The sequence below is a fragment of the Ursus maritimus genome, unplaced genomic scaffold (assembly GCF_017311325.1).
Source record: "Ursus maritimus isolate PB19 unplaced genomic scaffold, ASM1731132v1 scaffold_18, whole genome shotgun sequence".
Lineage (NCBI taxonomy): Eukaryota > Metazoa > Chordata > Mammalia > Carnivora > Ursidae > Ursus > Ursus maritimus.
In genome coordinates, this window is record NW_024424230.1 from 53057320 (window position 1) to 53081262 (window position 23943).

Sequence of the window (23943 nt, forward strand, 5' to 3'; positions counted from 1 at the left end):
ACAGTAGTCTAATATCCATCACTACACACAGATTTTTTTCTTGTGATGAGAACTTTTAAGATCTATTCTCTGAGCAACTTTCAGATATACTAGAGTATTATAACTATAGTCATCGTGCCGTATATTACATCCCATATAACCTGATTTTTCAATTACATTTTCCACCAATGGAGAGGCTGATTCTGAAGACAAAAGACAATTCTGTATTGTACGAGAAAATGTTCAGAGACACAGATGAGCTGCAGCCTTAGGGCTCTGACTGCCTCCATTAGATTAACCACACTCATTAGAAATTGGATATATTTATTCATCATCTCCTACACACATAATAGGAGATATTTACCACCTATTATGTGTAAACCACAATGAAGGATATCAGATCAGGATGGTTTTGCCTAGGGAACAAGGATTAGTCAACAATTTTTATTTTTTTCACCCATCTTTCTGATTAAAAGAATAAGGCAGAAATGTACTAGGCTATGAGACATTTGCATAATTTACCCTTGGTGTCTCTTCCTCTAATCTTTCTTGTACTTTGATCACATCGTCTCAAAGCTATTCATGTTAGGGTGCTAGCGGATTTGGAGTACGAAAAGGGCATGAGCACATAAAACAGGGACAGATGGGAAGAAATCCATTCTTTATTCACAAAAGGTTTAGCACCTCAGAGTTTCTTTTATATCATGATTTGAGATATAGGAAACATTATTCATGTATGTTGCTTGTTCCATTAAAATCTGCAAAATAAAAACTTTTCCATCCATGCAGTGGGACAAAATTGGAACCAAACCATTAAAAAGAAGAGAATACTTTACTTATTGCTGTTTATCGAACAAACCTACAGGAAGTTCTCTGAGGCACGGACACATAACTCACCAGGTCCTATGATGTTCAGAACTTGGGAGCTGGCGACTTACAGTTTTGTTCGCTACCAGGTACCTTTCATTTCCAATGTACGTGCAAACTGGGGAGCTACTTACCTCTCCCGGCCGGATCTTAATGTAAAAGTTGTTTCGTTTGTACGAAATTTTTAGAACCTTAGGCCAGGCAAATCTGTTGATTCTCAGTCGGTCACGATATATCAACAGACCACTCGCACAAACTCCTAACATAATTTCTACTCCTTCAGAATCCTGGAAAACAGCATCAAGACACAACGGGTCAGTATTTCACCGATTTCCCCTCGTGGTGGAGTGCGGCATTTAATGCACCAGTGTGTTCCGTGAAGGAACCTGTAACTGACTGCCGACAGCTCTACTCTCAGTAGGAAAAATACCGCAGCCATTTGTTTTTTAAACGTTGCCACTAAATAATCGGCTTTTGGTTAAGATATTTATCACTGTGGAGATTCGTCAGAGCCGAACTGGCTCACCCGATGTCCCACGACGTAAATACTACACAGAGACTGACCAGATGATGTGCTGATGACAGTACAAAATGACAGATGCAGGTCTCATGACTGAGCGCCAGGCACGGCTCTCACCAGTTCGCACGTGTAATGTTAATTACATTCATCTTCACTATGAGACTTTGAGATGGCTGCTGTGCCTCTTCCTAGTCTACACATGAGGAAACTTTTAAAGCGTGCAGAGGTTAAGTCTCCACCCCAGCTGAATTCATGGGCAGCCTGGTTCCAGAGGCAGAGCTTAGAGAGGCCCTGTCCTTTCTAATGAGTGTTTTGGAGTTTTTCCATTAAAAAAGAGCCTCGATCTTTTTAATACACCATTAGTGTCAGAGTAGAATTTAAATATAAAAGAGGCTTTTAAAGTATGAGCATACTTCCCCAACATGTCTGTAACAACACTGCCCGGTCATCATCGGGACCACTGGGTCACATACATAAATACACATACATTTTCCATACGTCTCTCGTTTTCTTTTCTAAGTGGGGGCATGCTGTATTTATAACATGCTTGTTTGCTGCTTTGCACGTTTCATCTTTAGGTCATTCCCTGGGGATGTGTGATGAGCAGTCTCAGAGGTCATCGGAGAGGTCATATGAAGTTCAGAAGACACTGTGTTTATAGCCTATGCTCCCCAAACGCTGTATTTGGGTGAACCCAGGGGAAAAGGAGCATGTATGGTGGCCCTGAGTGGGGAGGATGAAGGACAGAAGGCAGGACTGTGTGTGAGGTTCAATCTCCACCTCCTCGTCTTACTGGATGTTGGAAGCAGGGGGCACCTAGGAGGTCTTCTGTCACATTAATTGGCAGGACTGTCCCTGGCACCGAGTCACTCTGTAGCAGCGAGGAGGGGAGGGGGAAATGGAAGAATCCAAACAGGAGATTCTGACTCATCCATACTGGGGGAATTCACTTTCTACATCTTGTCAGTGCAAGGCATAAAACAAACATCTCCAGAATCAAAAATAAATATGTCGGTCCGTCTCTGGGAAATATAAGTCCACAAATACAACCTAACTGGATTAAAATGAGATATTTTACCGTGGAAATGGATCACTCCGTTAGATATGAAATTACTCTACAGAAGTGAAAATACTCGATGGCAGGATATTACAACATAATTACATTTGAGGAGAATTCAAAGACCAGAAACTGCCCACCATTTATCAAGGGCTTTCATCTGAAAGAGCAATTGGCAGAGCTATAGCCCAGTGCTGACAAGTAGCTGGCAGTATTGATCCTTTAGAACCGGCCAATCTGCTCCCAGGGCTGCTCAGAGGTGACCCCCTCGCACCACGAGCAGAAGTGCAGGCGTGAGGGAGGACTGTTTCAGCAAAAGCTCCTTGACTCGCTTTCTATTTGATAAACACAGACTTAAACCCTCTTTCACTATTATCTATTCTAAAATCATCCACTCGTGTCTTTGGATAATGAGAAGACAGAATCCTTCCCCAGGGAGAGCAGGCACCCTCCGCAGACCCCTCCTCTTCGCTCGCCTCCACCACACACTTCTCTGTGTCCCCACACTGTTCTGTCGTCACCAGCACACAGCAAGCAAGGGAGCAGTGCAGCAAAGAACACCCACTTCCTCCTCCTCCAGATTGGACGCTGCCTGAGAGCAGGAGCTCGGTTTTATCTTCGTAACCACATGCTCCGCACAGCGTCTACTGAACATGCAATCGGCCATTACATGTTTGTTAAGAGAGAGGGCAAATGAAGAAAGAAAATGTCAGGAACGAGGGGGTTTTTAAATCGAATGAACGTGTCCACTTCATTAATTCAGAGCAACAACAAAATACTTTGGATATCAACTGTTCTGCCACAGCCCCTAGTCCTGACATTAGCTGGATAAATCTTTTGTATCGAAAGCTGTAATGGCGGTCTTTCTTGGGGACATGTGTGTTTCCCTATGAATAGACACAGTTAATGCTCCCTTGAGTGGGGAGCATGGAAGGAAGATCTGGGTAGTCTCAGTCTATCATCATTAAAATAAATGAGTATACTAGTCCCTTAATTTAAAATCACTGTTCAAACGTTGCCATCCTTCATTTATCACTTGGTTCATGGGATATCCAGTAGGGATTTAGATCTACATTTCAGAAACTTATATGAAATAAATGACTCTGAGGGTGCCTACTCGGGCTGACAGCAGATGACAAACAAGCAGAGACAGCCTTCCTAAGAAAAAAACAGAGCATTTAGGATAGGTTTTCCAAAATAAGGGACCTTCATCTAATGATATGCTATTTATTCTTTATACAGAGCCATAGAGTCCAAGATCACAATTCAGATTTTCTAAATAGGCCTTTCATACCACCCACGGAAGAAAATCATCTCACTTACAACCGGAAATTCACTCTGACTTAATTCAGAAAATTTCCTTCTTGAAATGATGGTGCGTGGCTGCACGAGAAAATGGGAGTCCACAACGGAACATTCGTTATACTTAATATTCAGATGAAATCCTGTAATAGGCTGCATTTGCGCTTCCTTAATTCTTTCTTTTTAATTGGCATGATTTCAAATCATATTAGTGAATGGAAAAGCAGCAATCTATTTTAATTTAGTAGCTACAGCAACGTTAAGTGATTTTATTTGTACTGATAGGAACACTGATAAATCCTGAGTTGCACTTCCCAAATGTATGCCTTAATCTTTTGTTTATTTTTCCTGGGCAGTAAGTGAATCATCATATGTAACGTAACTCAAAAACAGCTTTCAATTCACTCAAATTTTCAGGCTATCTTCATTTCCTTCTTGTTTCCTCATCTGTTAGCCACCTAGGGAAAAACTCTAAGAGAAAAACCATCTTCGTGTGTGTCCTTGTTTTCTTTTTTAAATCCTCATCCTACCTTATACAGCATAAAATACAAAGCATTTTCTAATCTGAGTGAAAAATAAGTGAAAAAATATAATAATGAACTGGCAAGTAAATAGAGCTACACCTGCTGTTGTAATTACCCACAAATGTCAAAGAGCTTGGCATTCAGTGTACCAGCACATCCCGAGGATGCCCCCGCCAAGTCTCCAAGATTTTGCTCGTGTTCAGGCCTTCAGGCTTTGGAAGTGCTCACCCAGTGTGAGGTACAGAATGATCCGCAGACAGAACCCACTAAGACTGTACTCGTTTGATGGCCACCATTTTCTTGTCCAAACTCAGCGTGGATCAGTTTGCTCCCCAAGAGCCAACCAGGCAGTGGCTCCACTTACAGCATCAACGGAGCCTACAGATCATAGATTTCCCTCCCATGGGTCCTCAAGGCTGTCGAGATGTTGGCTTAAGCAGAGTCAGCTGAAACTCTCTTCATTTCTTGGCCCCAACCTTGACTGTGTCAGATACTCACATGCCTGGAAGCCTGTTAACTGTGTGTTCTTATGGGTCCCAAACCACGAAAGCGGGGACTACTCGGTCCATCGGTAGTAAAGGCACGTTGCTATACAGGAGCGAGAGTCTCTTGACAGCCAAAATCAGAAGGACTGCCCTCGAACTTCAAGCACTGATCTTTTTTCATATTACTGAAGTAACAGAAGCCATCCCTAAGATCCTAACAAATTTCATATATGCTTTGGATGGAAGTTTTCAGAAAGCTCGTCTGGGCTTCTACAGTACTTTTATTCACAGCTGCTCAAATAATAGACAAACAGTCCGTATATCCTCATTCTCTCACTGCGGAAAAATACAGAGACTCCGGGAAAAGCGTGACCTGGAGTCAAATGTTTTATGCATCCTCACAACCTCAACCCTCCTACAGTCCAATTCCAACTTCTTCTTCGGAAGACTCTGGGGCCAAGATAGAGCTTTAACATTTCGCCAGTCATCAAATCAACTTGGCAATCCTCAGTTTCGGCGGGGGGCGAAGGTTAATTTAGGTGAACTTCAAAATTACAATTTTATTTCAAAGCAATGACTGTGTGTCAGAGAACCTAAGTTCTAGAGAGAGTGATTTAAATTTAATGTGAATTTGCTGAGCGCCTGGTAAGCATCCAGACCAGAGGCATCAACAGTACTTGGCACCTAGGAGATGCGACAATGGGGTCTTGGACAACTGGCCAAGGTTGGACAGGTAGACAGAAAGGAGGAGGACAGCCCGGACAAAGATGGGCATATTCAGGGAAAAGGCAGAGACAGGATCTGGCAGAAGCAAAGGGCACGTGTTGGCACAAGTGGGAGGTAAAACTGTGACAGGGAAGGGGGCTGAGTTAGGAGCTTGTTATGTGAAGACAAATTTCTAACGGAATCAATGGGCCGTCTGAGGCTTTGCCTACCAAGGGCTTTCGGGAGCTGAGGCAGGAGCAATGGGAGTTCGAGACATGCAGAGCAAACCCTTCAGGAAAATATCAGAGAGCTGAATTTGCCTTATCATTGAGTGGGCCTTAAAGCAAACACAGATTTGAATCCCCGAAGTTTTTAACGATGGAAGAAAAATCACCAGCTTATCGTAATAACAACAGTGAATTAAATTAAATTAAATAGGAAGTCTGGGATTTAAAAAATGCATACCTTGGCATGATGTAAATCAACCCCGTACATGGACAGTTTTTTGGCATTTTCCAAGAAATGCATCTCTGCTTCTGCTGGCGTCATTCCTCTGATAAGAAAAAAAAAATGTTACAATGCTGCTTTTCTTTTACCTGGCAGGGCTGCAATATTTCCCACTTGGCCTTGCTGTCTCATAACCAAGCCCCATAGAGGCACCAGCAGATTCACTCTCTGAAGGGGGTGGTGGAGACTAACAAGAAAAATGGCTTTTATTTTATTTATTTTTTTAAAAGATTTTATTTATTTATTTGACAGAGAGAGGGAGAGACAGAGAGAGAGAGAGAGAGCACAAGCAGGGGGAGCAGCAGAGGGAGAGGGAGAAGCAGGCTCTCTGCTGAGCAGGGAGCCTGACACGGGGCTGGATCCTAAGACCCTGGGATCATGACCTAAGCCGAATGCAGACACTTAATTGACTGAACCACCCAGGCACCCCAAGAAAAATGGTTTTTAAAGAACAACTGAATGGGGAGCCTGGGAGGCTCAGTCACTTAAGTGTCTGATTCTGGACTTTAGCTCAGGTCATGATCTCAGGGTCGTGAGGTTGAGCCCCATGTCAGGCTCCACACTGAGCATGGAGCCTGCTTAAGATTCTCGTCCACTCTCCATCTACCCGCCCTCTTCCTCCCTTCTTTTTCTCTTCCTCTCTAAACAACAACAACAACAAGAACAACTGAGGGAGAATGTAACTACCCCGGAACCATACCAAGTACAGAACCTCACTCTGCTATGGTCCTGGCCTTAATGCCACTGCAACTCATCCTGGAAAAAGCAGGCAGTAAAAGTGACACTCACCCATCAAGGCACAAGTAAAGCGGAATGTTCTCAGGGTTTCTGCCACTAACCTGTGGCTCTTGTGCAGCTCGATCACTTTATCTTCCAGTTCTTTCGTGTGGTTTGGCGCAAAGCGGAACTCACTAATGTAATCATTCCCACATTCATCTGGGTCATAGTCTCCAAGTTCAGACTGGACAGTGTAGGAGCCCAGCAGGGCCAGGGTGACAAAGGAGCAGGGCAGCCTTCCAGACACGATGTCATCTCGCAACTGGAGGCAGAGGTAGTACCTTCCAGGAGCCAAAAGGCAAAGTAAAAAGCCAGCATTAGGACATGTGAAGAGCAGGCCACTTGGTACAAACCGTGCCGTAAGCCATTCCTTCCTGTAGAATAACCTCACGAGGACAAATCTTCTAGCATCGATATTTTGCTTTAGGTGAAAGGGGAAAATACTTGGCTATAAAATACAATATTTAAGGGCATCTTGAGGCAAGTCGATGTTCATAATACAACGAGGTTTTATTAATAAAGCACCGAGTAGAAGAAACCTCAAGCCCTATTTCTTGGACATCTTTTAAAATAACTAACATTTAAACCCAAATCAACGATCCCCCCAAAACACTCCCTGAAATCTCTGGTTGGGGGAATTAGAACACAAAAATTATTTTATAGCCATGGCAAACCCAGGCTAGCCTCCTAAAGGGATCTCCTCGCACACCCAAAGTGCAGTTAAATGCAATTATTAAGTCTCTACCGGCCTTAAAGAAGGGTCATTTTGACGTGTCAGTTAAACGTCCTGCCATATAAGCAAGGTCGATTTCAGGTAACTCACCAGCTGTACCATCATAAACTGCTTTCAACTGCCTGCTTTCCTGACGCAATGGTCTCTTTAGAATAACAAACAATTTCTCCCATTTCCAGTCCTCATTTTTTTTATTTAGAGAACTTCCTAGAATCCAATTGATATGAAGACTTACTCTGAAGAATTACTATGTTAAAATCTGAGAACCTCATCACTACAAGTAAACAGCTTTATACTCAAGGAACAGAAGACATTTTCCATATAAATGTGGCCAAAATGTCATACAGACATCTCCACTGCTAGCTGGCTTACCTTCTCTGCTTTTTGCTTTTCGAGATTTACAGATATAATACTAACTGCAGAAGACTTCAAGGTAAGTGTTAACATTGATGATTTGTACTGTATGGTGACAACATAACATAATAAAAAAAACATTAAAAAAAAACATTGATGATTTTTAATAATACTCTTCATGGCCCAGCATATAGGTATAACAATAAAATATCCTTGCACCTTTCATATAAGAAATAAATTGTTAGTTTGTTGAAGAGGAAGACAATGATTAAAGTCTTAAGGTCCCCTCTAAATGTGATTTTAAGCTGATGATATAAATGAACTCTATGTAACACAGATAGAGAAGTTTCTACACATTCCGCAGGCTCTACAAACATTGCACAGATAGAAAGGAACCAGGCACTCCATTTCAAATCCCGGTATATGTGACTAGCCACAATTAAGTGGTTCTTCAATATTATTAAAAAGCATCTTTAAATAGCAGGTCATAAATTTTCCTTGATTTAATACAAATATAAAAGAAATCCTTTGTAACTATTTTTTACCCTTCTCCTAATACGTCTGGTGAAATTATTTTTACTCATAGCCAGTGACTGGAGCTTTTCTGAGTAATTCCCCTTTTCTGAAAAGCCCTCCAAGAAGCATGTGCGGCTTACACAGAAAATTCAGCACGTACTGCACAATGTCACTCTGATTGGCTGTAAACTTACTACCACACAGGGCGAGTCAGTTAGCGGTTCAAAAGCAGGATGTGGAGAAGCCTAGAAGAACACATGGCAAACCCAGGCTAGCCTCCTAAAGGGATCTCCTCGCACACCCAAAGCTCAGTCAACCGCACCAGAATATTTTAACGTTAGTTTCCTTTTTTCATGTCTTCCTTCCCCAGAATGAATGAATCATTCTCCCTGTACAGACAGGGCAGAGAAAGTAAACTCTTAAAGGCCTCCATGTTTATGTGTATCTGTGAGCATTTTGTGTCTGATTTTTTAAATAGCTGTCGTGCATCAGACTGATTATATAAAAGGCATAAGCATCCAAAGACACATTTTTACTCTGAGTTTTAGGGCAGGAGCACTAGGAATTGCCGTATCATTTAAGGCTGAATCCCGTCCAATTTGACGGTGGTGGGTGGATGACAGTATCTCAATTCTGCATGTTTTCCCGCCAAGGTCAGACAGACGGAAGTATCAGCTTAGCACCAAAGATTCAACTGTGAACAGATACGATTTGGCAAATCTTCTCATCAGATGTTTGCTCTCACTCAGTTGCCTTTGGTTTACCATTTGTGGCGTGGATGACTGAAAGGTTACCAGATGTAAGCCTGCTCTTCCCCGGAGAGGGAAGGGAAGCCTGCCTTTCTCACAGCCAACTTTCAAATACCTGGTGATATCTTCAGAGAGCTGGGCGGGGTCTGGTGGGTAAAATTTCACATTAAATGAAAAGTGCCAAGCACCACCTGCAGAGATGAGAGAAAAATTAGGATCCAATCTTAGAAAACCCCTTTATACTTATTATTCTGATAGTGAGAACTGCCTTAACTCCAAATACTAATACCCGGGCAACATATGCTCCTCAGTGGAAAACGGGAAAGTCTCAAGTTCAATGAAATGCAGATAATGTCTGAAACTTCATCTAGTCTTTAATGTTTTGCCCAAATCCTTTATTGGTACTTCCAACTAGCCTCGAAATTGACTAAATTTCCTTTCTCAGGGACAAAGGGTAAACCTTTGGAAGAGGAGGGAGAAATCGTGAATGACAGGGATAATCCTCAATCAGACAAGTCTGGAATTGACTGGCTCTACTGCTCTGAAATTCTGGATAGCTCACATTCCAACAGGACAGATATAATCCCATTTCTTTTGTCCTTTCTGCTTTGCTATTACAGGTCAGATCCCATTACAATACACGTCAAGGAAATTTTCAAGACATTTTCATTTTATGGGAAGGTTTGTTGTAGTGAATAGTTAAGTGAGGTGCTCTGTAGGCTGCTGGAAATTCTTTTCTTATTTGGTGAAATTGTTGATTCAGGAGATGCCTGACGACCTGTGCTTTACAAAATCCCACAGCTCCTTATGAGCCCACGACTTGGACGGGTGCTCTTTCCACATTGCTGTTCTGTATCCCTTGGCCTCTCCACACGCCCTTCGCACCAGCAATGAGAACAATTGAGCAGGGGGCAGCTCACAGTCACCTCCTCTCTGTACTGCCCACGCTTACACTTGAAACATCATCAAGCCTTCCTAAGCTCTCCATTTTATGAACACGGTCTCTACTGGTGTACGGCTGATCATTATAAACACGGAGAAACAGTTTCTTCTTTTCTACATTTACTCTCTCTCTACCTGATCACTCCTTTAAGTCATATTCACTTCGTTCTTTTCTTCTGGCCTTTTCATGCAGTAACGTATTAAGGTCTGGGTGTTCCTTCACGGGACGTTTGTTCTCCCCAAGCAATAACCACCCACGTGCCATAGTGTCGACCCCACTTGTGTCCTGAATGTGCTACTGAAAAATTCTTCCCTGTCTCCTCGGCTTCTATACTGGAAGGCTTTCATCTACACCACAAGTTGTAGCCACTTCCTTTCACTGTGTGATTCTGCGACCTCACAGTGCAGCCCTTATTCCTCAAATATCCCCCAAGATGCCCAAACACCTCCCTCCTCCCCATTAAATGACTTCTGGAAACTCCATTGTCTCCACGAGTCCTTTGCAAACATTCAGAAGAAAGGGGGAGTATTCTAAGTACCAGCTCCTTTCTTGGGGCTCTTCTCTGGAGTATGAGGCAAATACTTAGTGGCGTACGTTACCTGTATTTCCGTAATAAGCGGCACAGGTACACTTACTAGTTCTAGTTTATTCTCAACATTACCATCCGTAATACACTGAAAATTCCACACGGCAGGATCACCGCCTGAGGTGCCTTACAAAGAACTGGCATAGAGCCAGGTATCCCTGGTTGCTTACTACCATTTTTAAATCACTCAGAAAATATTCCTGAAACATAGTAAGAATTATAAGCTCTCAATCCAATATATCTCCAGTGATTATTTTTCTAAGTCCTTTTGTTATTAAAAAAATGGTCTGATCTGGTTTTACTTTCTTATTGATTCCTACTCACTTTCTGCTAAAATGGATCCCTTCACCGCTTGCCAGCAGTGAGGTTCATGAATGAGAGCTGGCTTTCCCCCAAGCAAAAGGAATGAAAACTAAAGGATTAGTTATGGGAAATGGATTTATTGCTCTTTTTATCCATTTCAAAGTATGCCTTGAACCCCATGAGTAGTTTATCAATGTAATTAAACAATTTCATAATAAATTCAAGATAAACTTAGACATAATAAAGGTGTAAGAAAGAGGGGCACCCAGGTGGCTCTGTGGGTGAAGTGTCCGACTCTCGGTTTTGGCTCAGGTCTCGAGCCCCACGTCCAGATCCGTGCTTAGTGCCGAATCTGCTTCTCCCTCTCTCCCTCCCCCCTCTGTTCTTCCACTCGTCCGCAAAAGCACACACTCTCTGTCTCTAAAATAAATTAATAAAATCTTAAAAGTATAAGAAAGATATTTCAAAGCAAAAATCCTCAAGGCAGGAAAAGGAATTTCAAACTACAGTTGGCGTAAGCATCTGAGGTACTTGCTAAAAATGCCAATTTCTAGGCTCCATCCAGAGATTTTTATTCCAGAGATTTGGAATATGGCCTAGGAACTTGTGGTTTTAACAAACCCCCTTGTGGTTTGAGTACAGGTGGGGTTGGGGACCATACTATGAAAATCACTAATCCCAAGGAATCCATTTTCATGAGGTTATAACCCAAATAACTGCACGGTTTTGGGGGGTATTATTTTTAAAGAGTGGGAAGTTTAAGAAACTACAATCTACACCCTAATCAAGAAAATGAAATCTAGTTAAATAAGGCATAAGATTTGAAATTAACGAGAGGCCGATTAAAGCTCAAATATATATCCCCTAAAGAATCTGATGGAAACAAAATGAGTGGGAAGCCATGATTATGTAATGAATGGGCTTGCAAGCCCAAATCTGCTCAGATGATGGCCCTGGTTAGACACAGGAAATGAAACCACTTGAAAGCTTTAAAATGATATTCTTATAATGTTGATACAGGATTTCAAATTGCAAATTTATGATGGAAAGCTATGAAGCTGAAGAGATTCATTCTTAGAAAAAATTCTAATTTTAGTGTTGTATGGCTGCCAAATCTTAAAAACTTTATGCTGCATTCACAGCACCAAATTACTATAGATTACTATATACATTATAGAGATCATATACTCTATATCATGAAATTATTATATCATAAATATAATATACCTATGTCACAAAATACAGTATATTTAGAAATTTAAACATTTGAGTCTGCATAAAAATGACTAGAATTAGAATGTTTTTCATAAGACAAACTCTTTAGTTTGAGAATTTTTTATTTCTCATCAATTTGTAACTTAAAAGTTTTATCAGGTTGATTGCCATTCTCTTCAAGATCTCATTCTAGAGACATTCTATGCACCTACAGCATGAAAAGAAGGGAAACATCCTTTAATCATTTATATATATGTGTGTATATATACACACACATACACACACACATATTAATCGAAGCACAGCTGACATTCAATGTTATACTAGTTTCAGATGTACAACATAGTGATTGGACAACTCTGGACATTATGCTATGCTCACAAGTGCAGCTGCCATCTGTCACCATACTACACTATTACAATGCCATTGACTATACTCCTTAAGCTCTATCTTTCATCCCTGTGACTTATTCATTCCATAACTGGAAGTCTTGTATCTCCCACTCCCCTTCACCCATCTTTGCCCATTCTTCTCCCACCCCAGCATCCACAAGTTGGTTCTCTGTATTTGTGGATCCGTTTCTGCTTTGTTTGTTTTGTTTTTTAGATTCTACACATACGTGAAATCATATGGTATTTGTCTTTCTCTGTCTGCCTTATTTCACTCAGCACAGTACACTCTAGATCTGTCCATGCTGTTGCAAATGGCAAGATCTCATTCTTTTTTATGGCTGAGTAATATTCCACTATATATACCACATCTTCTTTACCCATTCATCTATTGATACTTGGGTTGTTTCCATTACCTTGGTTTTTGTAAATAATGCCACAATAAACACAGGGGTGCATATATCTTTTTAACTTAGTATTTTGATTTTCTTTGGGTAAATACCCAGTGATGGAATTACTAGATCATATGATATTTCTATTTTTAATTTTTTGAGGAATCTCCATACTGTTTTCTATAGTGGGTGCACCGACTTACATTCCCACCAACAGTGCACAAGTGTTCCTTTTCTCCACATCCTAACACTTGTTTGTTGGTGGTAGGGGAGGGGCAGGGGGGGAGTGAGAGACTCTTAAGCAGACTCCGCGCCTAGGGTGGAGTCCAACTTGGGACTCGATCTCATGACCCTGAGATTGTGACCTGAGCCAAAATCAAGAGTTGGACACTTAACAGACTGAGCCACCCAGGCGCTTCTGTTGTCTTTTTGATATTAGCCTTTCTGACAGGGGTGAGGTGATATTTCATTGTGGTTTTGATCTGCATTTCCCCGTTATCGTTTATATTTAGGAAAAGGAGGTGATGGTATAATAACTCATTAGATATGATAATAGTTCTCTGCCTTGGTAGAATGTAAATTTTGTGGAAAGGGCATTTGGATATATGGGAAACAATAAGGAATACAGATAAAAACACCAAAATCAATTAAAAAATTCCAATTGTCCTTGTTTCCTCCTTTATCTGCAGGATTGTCACTTAGTTCTCTTTATGTTGCAGTCACAAATCGTGCCTAGTCTACATGATGAAAATATCCTTTAAATCTCATGTTCTGATTGTCCTCTTTCTTCTCTTAGAAAGGAAAGTAGGACAGGTGCCTAGGTGGCTCAGCTGGTTAAGCGTTCAATCTTGGTTTCAGCTCAGGTCATGATCTCAGGGTCATGAGATTAGGCCCGCAGAAGGCAGGAGATAGGATAAATGGGAAGTTAAGGGGGAAAAAAAGAATTCCATTAACAACAGATAAGAAAATTGACATTTATATAGCTTTTCTTCCACCAATATCGTGATTTATCCCTGAATATTTAATGTTTTTTCAAAGGGCTTCCCAATTATAAATCACCCAAGAAAGAAACAGCATTTCGTTAATTAGATGAATACAGAGGACTTTATGCACACAACACGTTAGGATATATATTCAACACATCTACTTTCAGTAACTCCATAGACGGATTCTTAGAATGTATTCATCACCCTACATTTTTTATTACGACTCTTGGAACAAAAAAAAAAAGGAGTGTTTTCACAACTGGAGCCGTCCCTGGTTTCAATCCCAATTTATTTCTATCAAACCTGGTTATCAGATTTCTCTCAAAAATATGGTAAAGATGTTTAGTTGTATACATAATCATCAGTCTCTGTAATATCTAGAAGAAGAGTGGCTTTTTTTTGAGATATTATCTACTGTTAAACCGTTTCGAACTGCTCACCACTAATTACTTTTTATTAGTACTTGATGTCTTTTGATATCTGAGCACATTCAAAGGCAATGGAAATACTTGCTCTTTTTTAATAGGAAATTGTTGAAAACTTCCATGGGCAAGACATTCTTATTAATGAACTGGTCTTAAATTTATTCTTCAACTAGAATTAGTTCTTTGAAAAACTTTATCAATTTTATTGACAAAAAATAAGTTGCTTTAAAAATTTAACCAGTTATTTACAACTATAAAAATTATCCATGTCTATGGTAAAAGAGCTAGAGAAAAGGGTTAAAAATAAAAATAATTCCTTTTTCTCGACTCCTTACACTATGGTGCTACTTCTGGAGGTATTTACTATTGACAGCTTTTATGCTCTTCCAAAATTTACTATGTATTATTATTATGTATGTATATGTGTATATGTGTGTGTGTGTGCGCGCGCATAACTTCTTTTAAACAAATGTCACTTGTCTCACTAATGAGAACTAAGACACTTTCTACCTCATTCTATTAATAGTTGCTTAGTATTTCAAGGTATGGTTATTCCATGACTGATTTAATCGGTTCTTTATAAATGGATATTTAAGTTGCTTCTAGTTTTCTACTACTGCAAACAATATTCTAACAAACTTTCATACACGTACACACATATACATTTTCCCCTCTTATACATATGCTGGATTGAATCTGTACCCGTAAAATTCAGGGTCAGAGAATAAGCACATTTTAAATTTTAATAAATACTGACAGAGTACCCTCTTAAAGGGTTGTGCCAATTCATACTTCTACCAGCTGTGTCCACGGTTGCTACTGCAGTGCATTAATAGACTTTTAAATCTCTGTTAACCTGAATAAGCGAAAAATGATGTCTTGTTTTAATTTGCATTTAATGGTTAGTAAGATTTAGCAACTTGTCTCGTACTCACTAACTACCTGTATTTCAGTTTGCGGGTTGCCCTTGCAATTGTTAGGGCACATGGATTTCTCAACTTGCCTTTAGGGGCCAAGGAAAGAGGTTGTTACCAGACAGTAAACATCAATCTGACTTGTTATTCCATTTCTAAACCATTCAGTAATTATTACCTTTAGCTTGACTTTTCTACTTCTGTGGCAATTAGGCTTAATTTAACATTAATAATTAAGTTGGGAACTTTTAAATGGTTAATCGCCAATTGGAGCATCACCTGATTAAATCACATTGCACATTCTGTGTGCAAGCAGGGGAATAGGTCAAATGTCATGGCCATTTCATTCCCGAGCAGTGATGATTAAAAATGGGTATTTAAGCTAGACCAACCCATCGGAGACAAAATTTGAGATTTTAATCTGTCTTTTAAAAAAAACTGTATTCACACTAGCCATGTGGGTATGGGCCACCAATTCGGACAACCGTGCCTTCTGAAAATCTTCACATTACCATGTAAAAGAATCCAAAAGAACTTACTTCGAATCTGTTTTTTTATTTCCTTAGCGGGGTCCAGCCAATTCTGAAAAGGAAATGACAGTTTGAATTTGCACCAGAGAAGAATAAAAATAACTTGGTGATGATCACGCAGTAAGCGTGTTTGAAAGTGCATGGTCGCTAGCAGGCCCCCCACTGGGTCCTTCCCCCAAATCCGGTGCCCTTCACCAGGCCCTGCGAGGGCCCAGGCATGAGTCTAATGAGAAACTGGGTGTGCATGCACAATTCACGTGTGACAAAATTCTCTTCTTTTACAAAACTACCTTCAAAGATTCGAGCTAGTACAGCAACAGAGGAGGGAAAAAAAAAAAAAGTGGATTCTATGTTCAAAGAAGTTCCTAGAATAAATTGAAGACACATGATGTCCACTGATGTCCTAGCCATTCAGTCCCACAAAGTGACTTCTGTGATTATAGATTCTTAGGCACTTTCCTAACAAATGAACACCTGCATGAGATTTATTATTTTCCTCATCAGAAAACTGAAGATGTTTAATAATGAAGTCAGACATTGTTCAGTGAATTGGGTAGGTATTAAGTATGATTCATTGCACAACATCAAAACAAATAATATCTACGAGCAAAATTTCTGTGGCTTAGTTCCTAGCGCGAGCACAATGGAAAGTTTCCTCTTCTTTATTTTTCAGGTAGTTGTGGGAACTAGTGAGGCAAAGCCCCAAATAGACTGCATTACTCAGGTGCAAGAGTTTACAGATGTATTAAACATTAAAAAGCTGCTGAATACATTAGACAAGGGTCTGGTCAGCAAACGACCCATGTCAGATTCTGATTCTGTAAGAATATGAAAGCATACTAAGCTGAATTAAGAATAGGAGAGCAGTCAGGGAACATGTTTTCTATGTGAGTATCAAGGTATTTGATTTTCATAGGCTCAAATCCACTGAAATATATCATCCAAGACAAGAACCATATATAATGCTTTCCTAGAACCATAAATGACTCACATGTGAAAAACAGAACTACTCTTTCCAGAATATTCAAGATTAAAAGAAGTCATCAATAATATCTTTCATAAAGAAATAAGGTGATTAACAGCATTTAGTGACTCAAAGGAGTAAATATGGGAGTGGAAGCAGAGAAAATGACTTACCAATTCAGTTTTCATTCTCTTTCTTAGAGTAATGAGCAGCTTGAGACATACGTTTTGTATTACTTTTAATCACTCACCTTCTGGTTTTCAGCATCTCGATATGTAAGCCCAAAATAGTCTTTTTCTAGCAAATTCAGGTGTTCACATACTTTATCAAACAGCACCTGGCCTCTGGAGCGTTTCTATGGGAAACAAAACAGAACAAGTCAACGCACATAAAGTTCTCTCAATTACCACGGATAAAAACGGGTCAAATTTAACACACTGCTTGCTGCAACTTCTGTGACGCCCAAGTGTGATCACTTTGCCATCTCCTCTTTAGTGAAAAGGTTCAATAAAGTGGGCGAACACCTACAACACCTTGTCCCTACAACCAACAGACAAAACCAAAACTCACCTGTGCCACTGAGTAAGTATAGGCAACCCATGCATGATTTTTAAAAAAAATTATTTTTAAAGATTTTATGTATTTTAGAGGGAGAAAGAGAGAGAGTGAGAACGAGCAGGGGGAAGAGGCAGCCGGAGAGGGAGAAGCAGACTTCCTGCTGAGCAGGGAGCCCGATGTGGGACTCGATCCCAGGACCCTGAGATCATGACCTGAGCCAAAGGCAGACACTTATCCGACTGAGACACCTAGGCGCCCGCATGGATGACTTCTAAACAGAAGTAGCTGGGGAAATGATGTGGGGCTTGGAAGTCTGAAACATCTTGTGAAATATAAAAATCTTGAGAGTCAAAGAAGACAACGGACCAACAAAGGCCATGTTTCAGAATGCCCTAGCTCAGTCCCCATGCGACCAGATTCGGAGCCTGGAAAAGAAATCAAGCCTATTCCTTATCTTAGTCAGACTTTCTATTCCAACCCTTACTTAGAAATTCTAGCAATGGATCACTTTCTAAAGCCCATTAATTTTATTAGTTTATTTTTGTGGATTTTTCTTTTGTCACAAATTTTAGTTTTGTATTACAGTGTTCAATTTTCTCTTAATTTCTTTTTGAGAAATCCTTCGTATTAGACATAAAATGTCCATTAAGTTTAAAGATTTTAGTTATCATTTATAAATATAAGTACAGATATTTATGCTACATTTTTTACCATAATACAGTCATTTACAGCAAGGAAAAAGGTAGTCATCTGAGGAACAAAAATCTATCAGCTTAATTTACTGTGATACCCAGTATCACATTTTCATGGAATCCTTCGAAGGTCTTTCATTCTGGCCTTGGAGACTGAGAAGGATGAACTGGCAACAATTAAACTAAACCACATTTTGTTTGTATCGTACCAACACTTCACACCTAATACATTAAGCATATTTGCCTTTAAGATTTAATGTAATAACAATGAGAGATGCAAAAATTGATAGACATTGTGCATGCCAAAATAATAAGTATTCAGAAACCTATAAGTGTTGTATATTACTGTGTAACTGTAATTACATTGGAAGTTAATTGCTCAGCCCCCTGAAGCATGACTATTTAGGAAAAAAGATAAATCTATGATAGAAAAGTAAAGCCTAAATTGTAGCTAGCTAAATAATCAATGATGTGTTTCAAAAAGTTTAATAATGCATGAAAATAAATTACATATTAGCAAAACTACATAATAACGTTGTTCAATGGATATGAACAAGTGGTAGGACAATGAAATGCTGCTCACTGGTTTATATCTTTTATTTATAAATAACAGCTTCTCATCTCTGAATAATGTTTAACAGATTATAAAGTTTTCATTAAAAAAATTGGTTTTTTCCGATGCTTCTACTGGTATTATCTTCAGTTTACGGAGAAGAACACAGAGGTTCAGAGACGTCAGATGAGAGAGGCAGATCAATCTGGGTTTGAATCTTCATTATATTCTCTGCAGCTATGTGAACCTCTCTGTTTTTCCCTCTGTAAAATGGGTATGCTACTACCTTCTTCTTTGGAATGGCTGACATTAAAATAAAACAAAGTATTTAAACTTGGTCCAGTGATGGCATATATCAAGCACTCCATAAACATTAGCTATTATAGCCCAAGTGACCAACAAGTAGCAGGATCTGTAATGCAGAACTTTCTATGTATGTATTTTTGCTGTCGGAACAGATATATAGCTCCTCGTGGTGCCAATAAGCAGTTCACTATTAACATGTCCTGCTCTTTCTTTAGATGTTAATTACCTGCTTGCTACCCAACTGCTTTAGCTAGACCAGAATATTTACACACACGTACACTTCCCCCCCCCCATACACACCCAAACACACACCAGTGTTTGGCCCAAGTACTTTCTCAATGTGTAAAAGTAAAACAAAGCAAATACAAATAAATAGAGTCTCCTCTACAGAGCCTTCTATATTCTCTGACCCAACAGCCCCTCAACTGTAGAATTATTTCTGAATATGCTGCAGGCTGCCTTGGGCATTGTTTTAATTAGCTGTCTTCTGGCTGCTGTGTTCTTCCTTTTGTCTAACAGGTGGCATGGATTAGCTCAAGCACAGACCGCTATACTAACTAGATCTTACTTTTCTGGCTTCTCACAATTTGATTTCTATTAATGATTCATAGCTCCCTCTTGAATAGACTAGATTTTTCCTTACTGAGTATTCTGAACATATTTTGAACACGACAAACAGTTCTTAAGACAATTACATAGTGGTCCATTCTTCACACTGGAGTTTGTTTGTTTTTCCCAAGAACCAAGATCAGGAGTCTAGGCTCTACTATAGATGGTTATACGTAAACAATAAAATTCCTACCTGCTAAATATCACCGCAACCACCAGCTAGCTGGATGACACTGGAAAAACCTTCTAAATTACTTGGGTCTTCATTTTCTCATCCTGAAGAGAGGATGTAAAATTCTATGGAGCAAGGCTGTCATGGGCTTGAGGCTATGAGTGGGTCCCCGAGTCTAAATGCCTGCAAGCAAACCCCCCATGATCTGGTAACGAACAGAAGCCGGGTGACGGAGCGAAGTGATTGGTCAAGATCTACGTCACACAACCAGGGAATCCAAACTATGAACAAGATGGTGGAATAGCTAAGGCTCAGAGGCTTTGCTTTCTTTGGGCGCTAAGGTCAAGAGGATACATCCACTGTCACCACTCGAGCACAGCAAATGAAATAAGCTTTTCCGTAGCATCCATGAAACTTCCCACGAATCAAAGGTCATTCAATATCTTTACCAACACCATCTGTAAAACACTGGTTTTCAACGCACTGCTCATCAACCAGTATCACCTGGCAAGTCTGCAATAAAATTTGCTACTTTTATTTGTCCCTTAGAAGAGTAATTTTAAAAGATTAATTTAGAACGCTTTAGTATGAGGGATTTCAAACAAATGCAAAAGTAGAGAGGACAGTATAGTGAAGCTCTGCAAACCTGTCACCCAGTTTCAACAAATGCCTTCTGAGGACCATGACCTTGGGTCGTCTAGAGTTCCACTCAATTCACCCTTCACCTGGTTATTCTGAAGCATTTCAGCAAATAATTTTATCTCTTTGTGTCTTAGTATGTAATTCTACTCTTTTTAAAAATGTAATCTCAGGGCGCCTGGGTGGCTCAGTTGGTTGAGGGCCCGACTCTTGGGTTCGGCTCAGGTCATGATCTCAGGGTCCTGAGCTCGAGCAGTGTTGGACTCCACGCTCAGTGTGGAGTCCACTTGTCCCTTTCCCTCCCTCTCCCTCTGCTCCTGCCCACTCTTTCTCCTTTTTTTCTCTCTCTCAAATAAATAAAATCATTAAAAAAATGTAATCTCAATACCTTTATCATACCTAAACAAAATTAGTGATCAGTCTTTGTATCATCAAATATCCAGTCAGTATAGATCTTCCTCAGTTTACAGTGGGGTTGCATCCCATAAGCTAAGTGTAAGTTGAAAATACCCTAAGTTAAAAAAGGAAAAAGAACTATCCTAAGTTAAAAAAAAAAAAAAAAAAAGGGAAAGAAAATATCCTAAGTTAAAAATGCGCCTAACCTACCAAACATCATAGCTCAGCCTAGCTATCTTACACGTGCTCAGAACACTCACATTAGCCCAGAGTTGGGCAAAATCAGCTAGCACACAGCTGATTCTACAATCGAGTATTGCATATCTCAGGTAGTTCCGTGAATAGGGTACAAGCGGCACGGCTGCTGGACACAGAATGGCTGTAAGTGTATCGGTTGCTTACCCTCATGCTGGCACGGCCGCCTGCGCTCAGCATCATGGGTGAGTATCTACCATAAAACGCTAGCCTAGGAGAAGATCCAAACTCAAAATCTGAAGTACGGTTTCTACTGAATGCGTGTCACACCATCATGAAGTCAAAGACTTGCTAAGTTAAATTAACCACTGTAAGTCAGGGACTGTACTTTAATTGCCCCAACTGTTTCAAAGATTTGTGTTTCTTTTTCAGTTTGAGAAATCCACACACTATAACTGGCTGACGTATCTCTTTAGCCTCAGGCTGCAAGTTCTCCATTTATCTTGGTTTTATCCTTAAAATTAATTTAAAAGACCAGGTCAATTCCCGGCAGAGGTCTCTCAGTCTAGACCTTACTGTCTGCATCTCCACGGTATAATTTAATGTGTTCCTCTGTCTCCTGTATTTCCTGAAACCTGGCAGTTACAGCTAGAAGATTGATGTGATCCTGGTTTGACTGTTTCCCACGGAGTGAGGCTGCACAATTTCATCAGGAGGCATCAAATGACTCTTGCCTTGTTTTTGTGATATTGGCAGTCCTGATGATCACTGCCCTAGATCCATTAATCTGAAGTTGCCCGATGAGCATATCTGAATCCTCATCATGCCTCCTGCACTTTTTAGTTGGAGTATGTCTATGAGGGGATACTTCTCTTCGTCAGTATTATTTGTTGCAGAAACACCGTTTGATGATGGAAGTCAGGATCAATGCTCACTCCTCTTCTCCTTTATCTAATTTTAAGATAATGAGGTCCTCTCAGCATCATCCATCCAAAGCCACCAAATAGAAATTTTGTTTTACATGATCACTATGAACTCACGGATGTAAACAGGTTTGATGTGTTTCAATCCATTTCAGCCACTCCCTGTTTTGAGGCTCTCAATGTCCCCATCTACTCTACCTGGCCTCCTGCCTTGTCGAGCCTCTCTCATCTTCATGAGGCTTCTCCACTGCCACTTCTTTAAAGCATTTCCTGTCCTCCCGGCCACACGTGATTTTTCTCTCTCTCCTTTGGGCATTACGGCATTATAGAGCAAGAAGAGGGCACTTTCCATATTCTGCCTTATATCACGGCTGTCTCTCTGTACATGTACCTTACATCCCTACTGACTATAAAGACATTCCCTAGAGGCATCACGCCTCCTATATGTATCTTTTATGGAGCCTCATTTTGGTCAAATACCGTTAAGAGATTAAAAAGGTAACTTGATAAAACTTCATGAAAAAATTTTTTTTCACTAGCGTATCATAACCAATGTTGTAGAAGATTTTAAACTCGTGGTTTTCAACCATGGATCCTGGGAGTATTTAAAAAAATGCCAATGCCCAGAAACCCAAGTCATCAAACCAGAATTTCTGAAGCTGGGCCCAAGGCATTTACATGTTTTCAAGATTCCCAGGTGATTCACATAAGCGTAGTTGAAATGTTCACTTTAAGTTATTTTTATGACTTGAAACTCAAATACGAGGACTCTAAAGCAATTTTTCTTTTTTTTTGAGAAAATGTGTAACTTTTTCAGATTGAGTTTAGCCCCCAAGCAGTTTCTTCTAGGCCTCTCATACCAACACTCACAGCTACATTGTGATAAAATGTACGTATATACACACACGATTAAAACCTAATCTGGCACATTTTAAGAAATGTAAGTTCTCAAGAAATAAAAAATCAGAAAAAAAAAGAAAAAAGAAATGACAAACCAGCCCAATGCCGAAATAAAATGATGCAAATGAGAAATGATACACCACAAAACTATTAAGAAAACAAACTTGCATTTTAAGCCATGAATAAAATATGCAAAATAGAAATGTTTGAGTTTTTTCGTTTTTTAAGGGATGGCATTTTCTCTTTGTAGAGCTAAATATAGACTTTTACTCAAGAACTTGCTCCATGACTGAAGGATAAGCCTAGGTATAAAGGTCTTGGTTTTCCCTTTTGCAATAGAGCAGAGGCACTACTGGCTTCTCTAGCAGGTGAGGGCGGTGACTAGGAGCACCAAACACACAGCCCTGAGCCCGGGGAGAGGCCAGGTGAGGAGCTCCTTACACATGACCTTCAGGTGACCTGGACACAGCTACTCCTGCAGGTGTTCCCTGAAATGAGCACGGCCACGATGCTCCGGTCTCCAGAAGTCAGTTCTTAACCTGTGCTTAAGACCACGTGAGCCCAGGCAGGAAGCCCGGACTAAGTCTCTGCACGAGACTTAACAATAGCATTTGGTTTTTGCTTCAGTCTCACAAAGCTATGACTCAGCCCGAGCGAAGCTCTCCTCCAGCAAAGGCTAAACGCTGAAATTAGAGAAATTTGTGAAGTCAGATATAATCTCCTCGCTCGGGAAGATGGTTATAGTTATTATCTCTCCGAAGCTGCACAATCATGAAGAAAATGGGGCAGAGCGCGTTGCTTTGCCTGCGAACAGGAGCTCGTCATCTGTCCGTCTTTCTCAGGAAGGGGACGGCGACCAAACTGGCACCAGGGCGTGCGCGGACGTGAAGTCTCCTCGGAATTTATATATGCATTTCTTTAAACTACCACACTGGAAAATGGGGGGAAAAAGCCTCTTGTTATATTGGCTTAGGCTTCAAACCACTTGTGCTAACATAAGGGAAAATGTATGATATTGAGAACTTTTAGGAAAACGGACACTTTTGTACCTCATTTTAGCTATCTTGAAACTTGAAGGTGTGCCAGTGCTAGAAGTACTTTATTTTTTCTACCATGTACCTTCCTCAAATAGACTATCTTCTGGAAATTAAATTCTTCCATGTATTGTTACATGTTGTGAACTTGTATTTCCGACAGAACAGCAAACTGTCTTTTTAATGCTCCTGACACCCGGTTCCCCGATACAGTAGGCATTCAACATATGTGCCTGATAAGTGC

The 23943-nt window shown here is 40.2% G+C and overlaps 1 protein-coding gene across 4 annotated transcripts in view; it reads right to left on the minus strand.

The window, feature by feature from the left end:
• Positions 1–23943, minus strand: part of EPB41L3 (erythrocyte membrane protein band 4.1 like 3) — a 138380-nt gene that overhangs the window by 32932 nt on the left and 81505 nt on the right. For all 4 annotated transcript variants that reach the window (XM_040632699.1, XM_040632700.1, XM_040632698.1 and 1 more), the window contains 6 exons: positions 16973–17077; positions 15768–15810; positions 9191–9266; positions 6786–7004; positions 5905–5992; positions 981–1133 (listed from right to left, as the gene is read on the minus strand). In XM_040632699.1, the coding sequence (XP_040488633.1) occupies positions 981–1133; positions 5905–5992; positions 6786–7004; positions 9191–9266; positions 15768–15810; positions 16973–17077 (684 nt within the window). The remainder of the gene's footprint in view (positions 1–980; positions 1134–5904; positions 5993–6785; positions 7005–9190; positions 9267–15767; positions 15811–16972; positions 17078–23943) is intronic.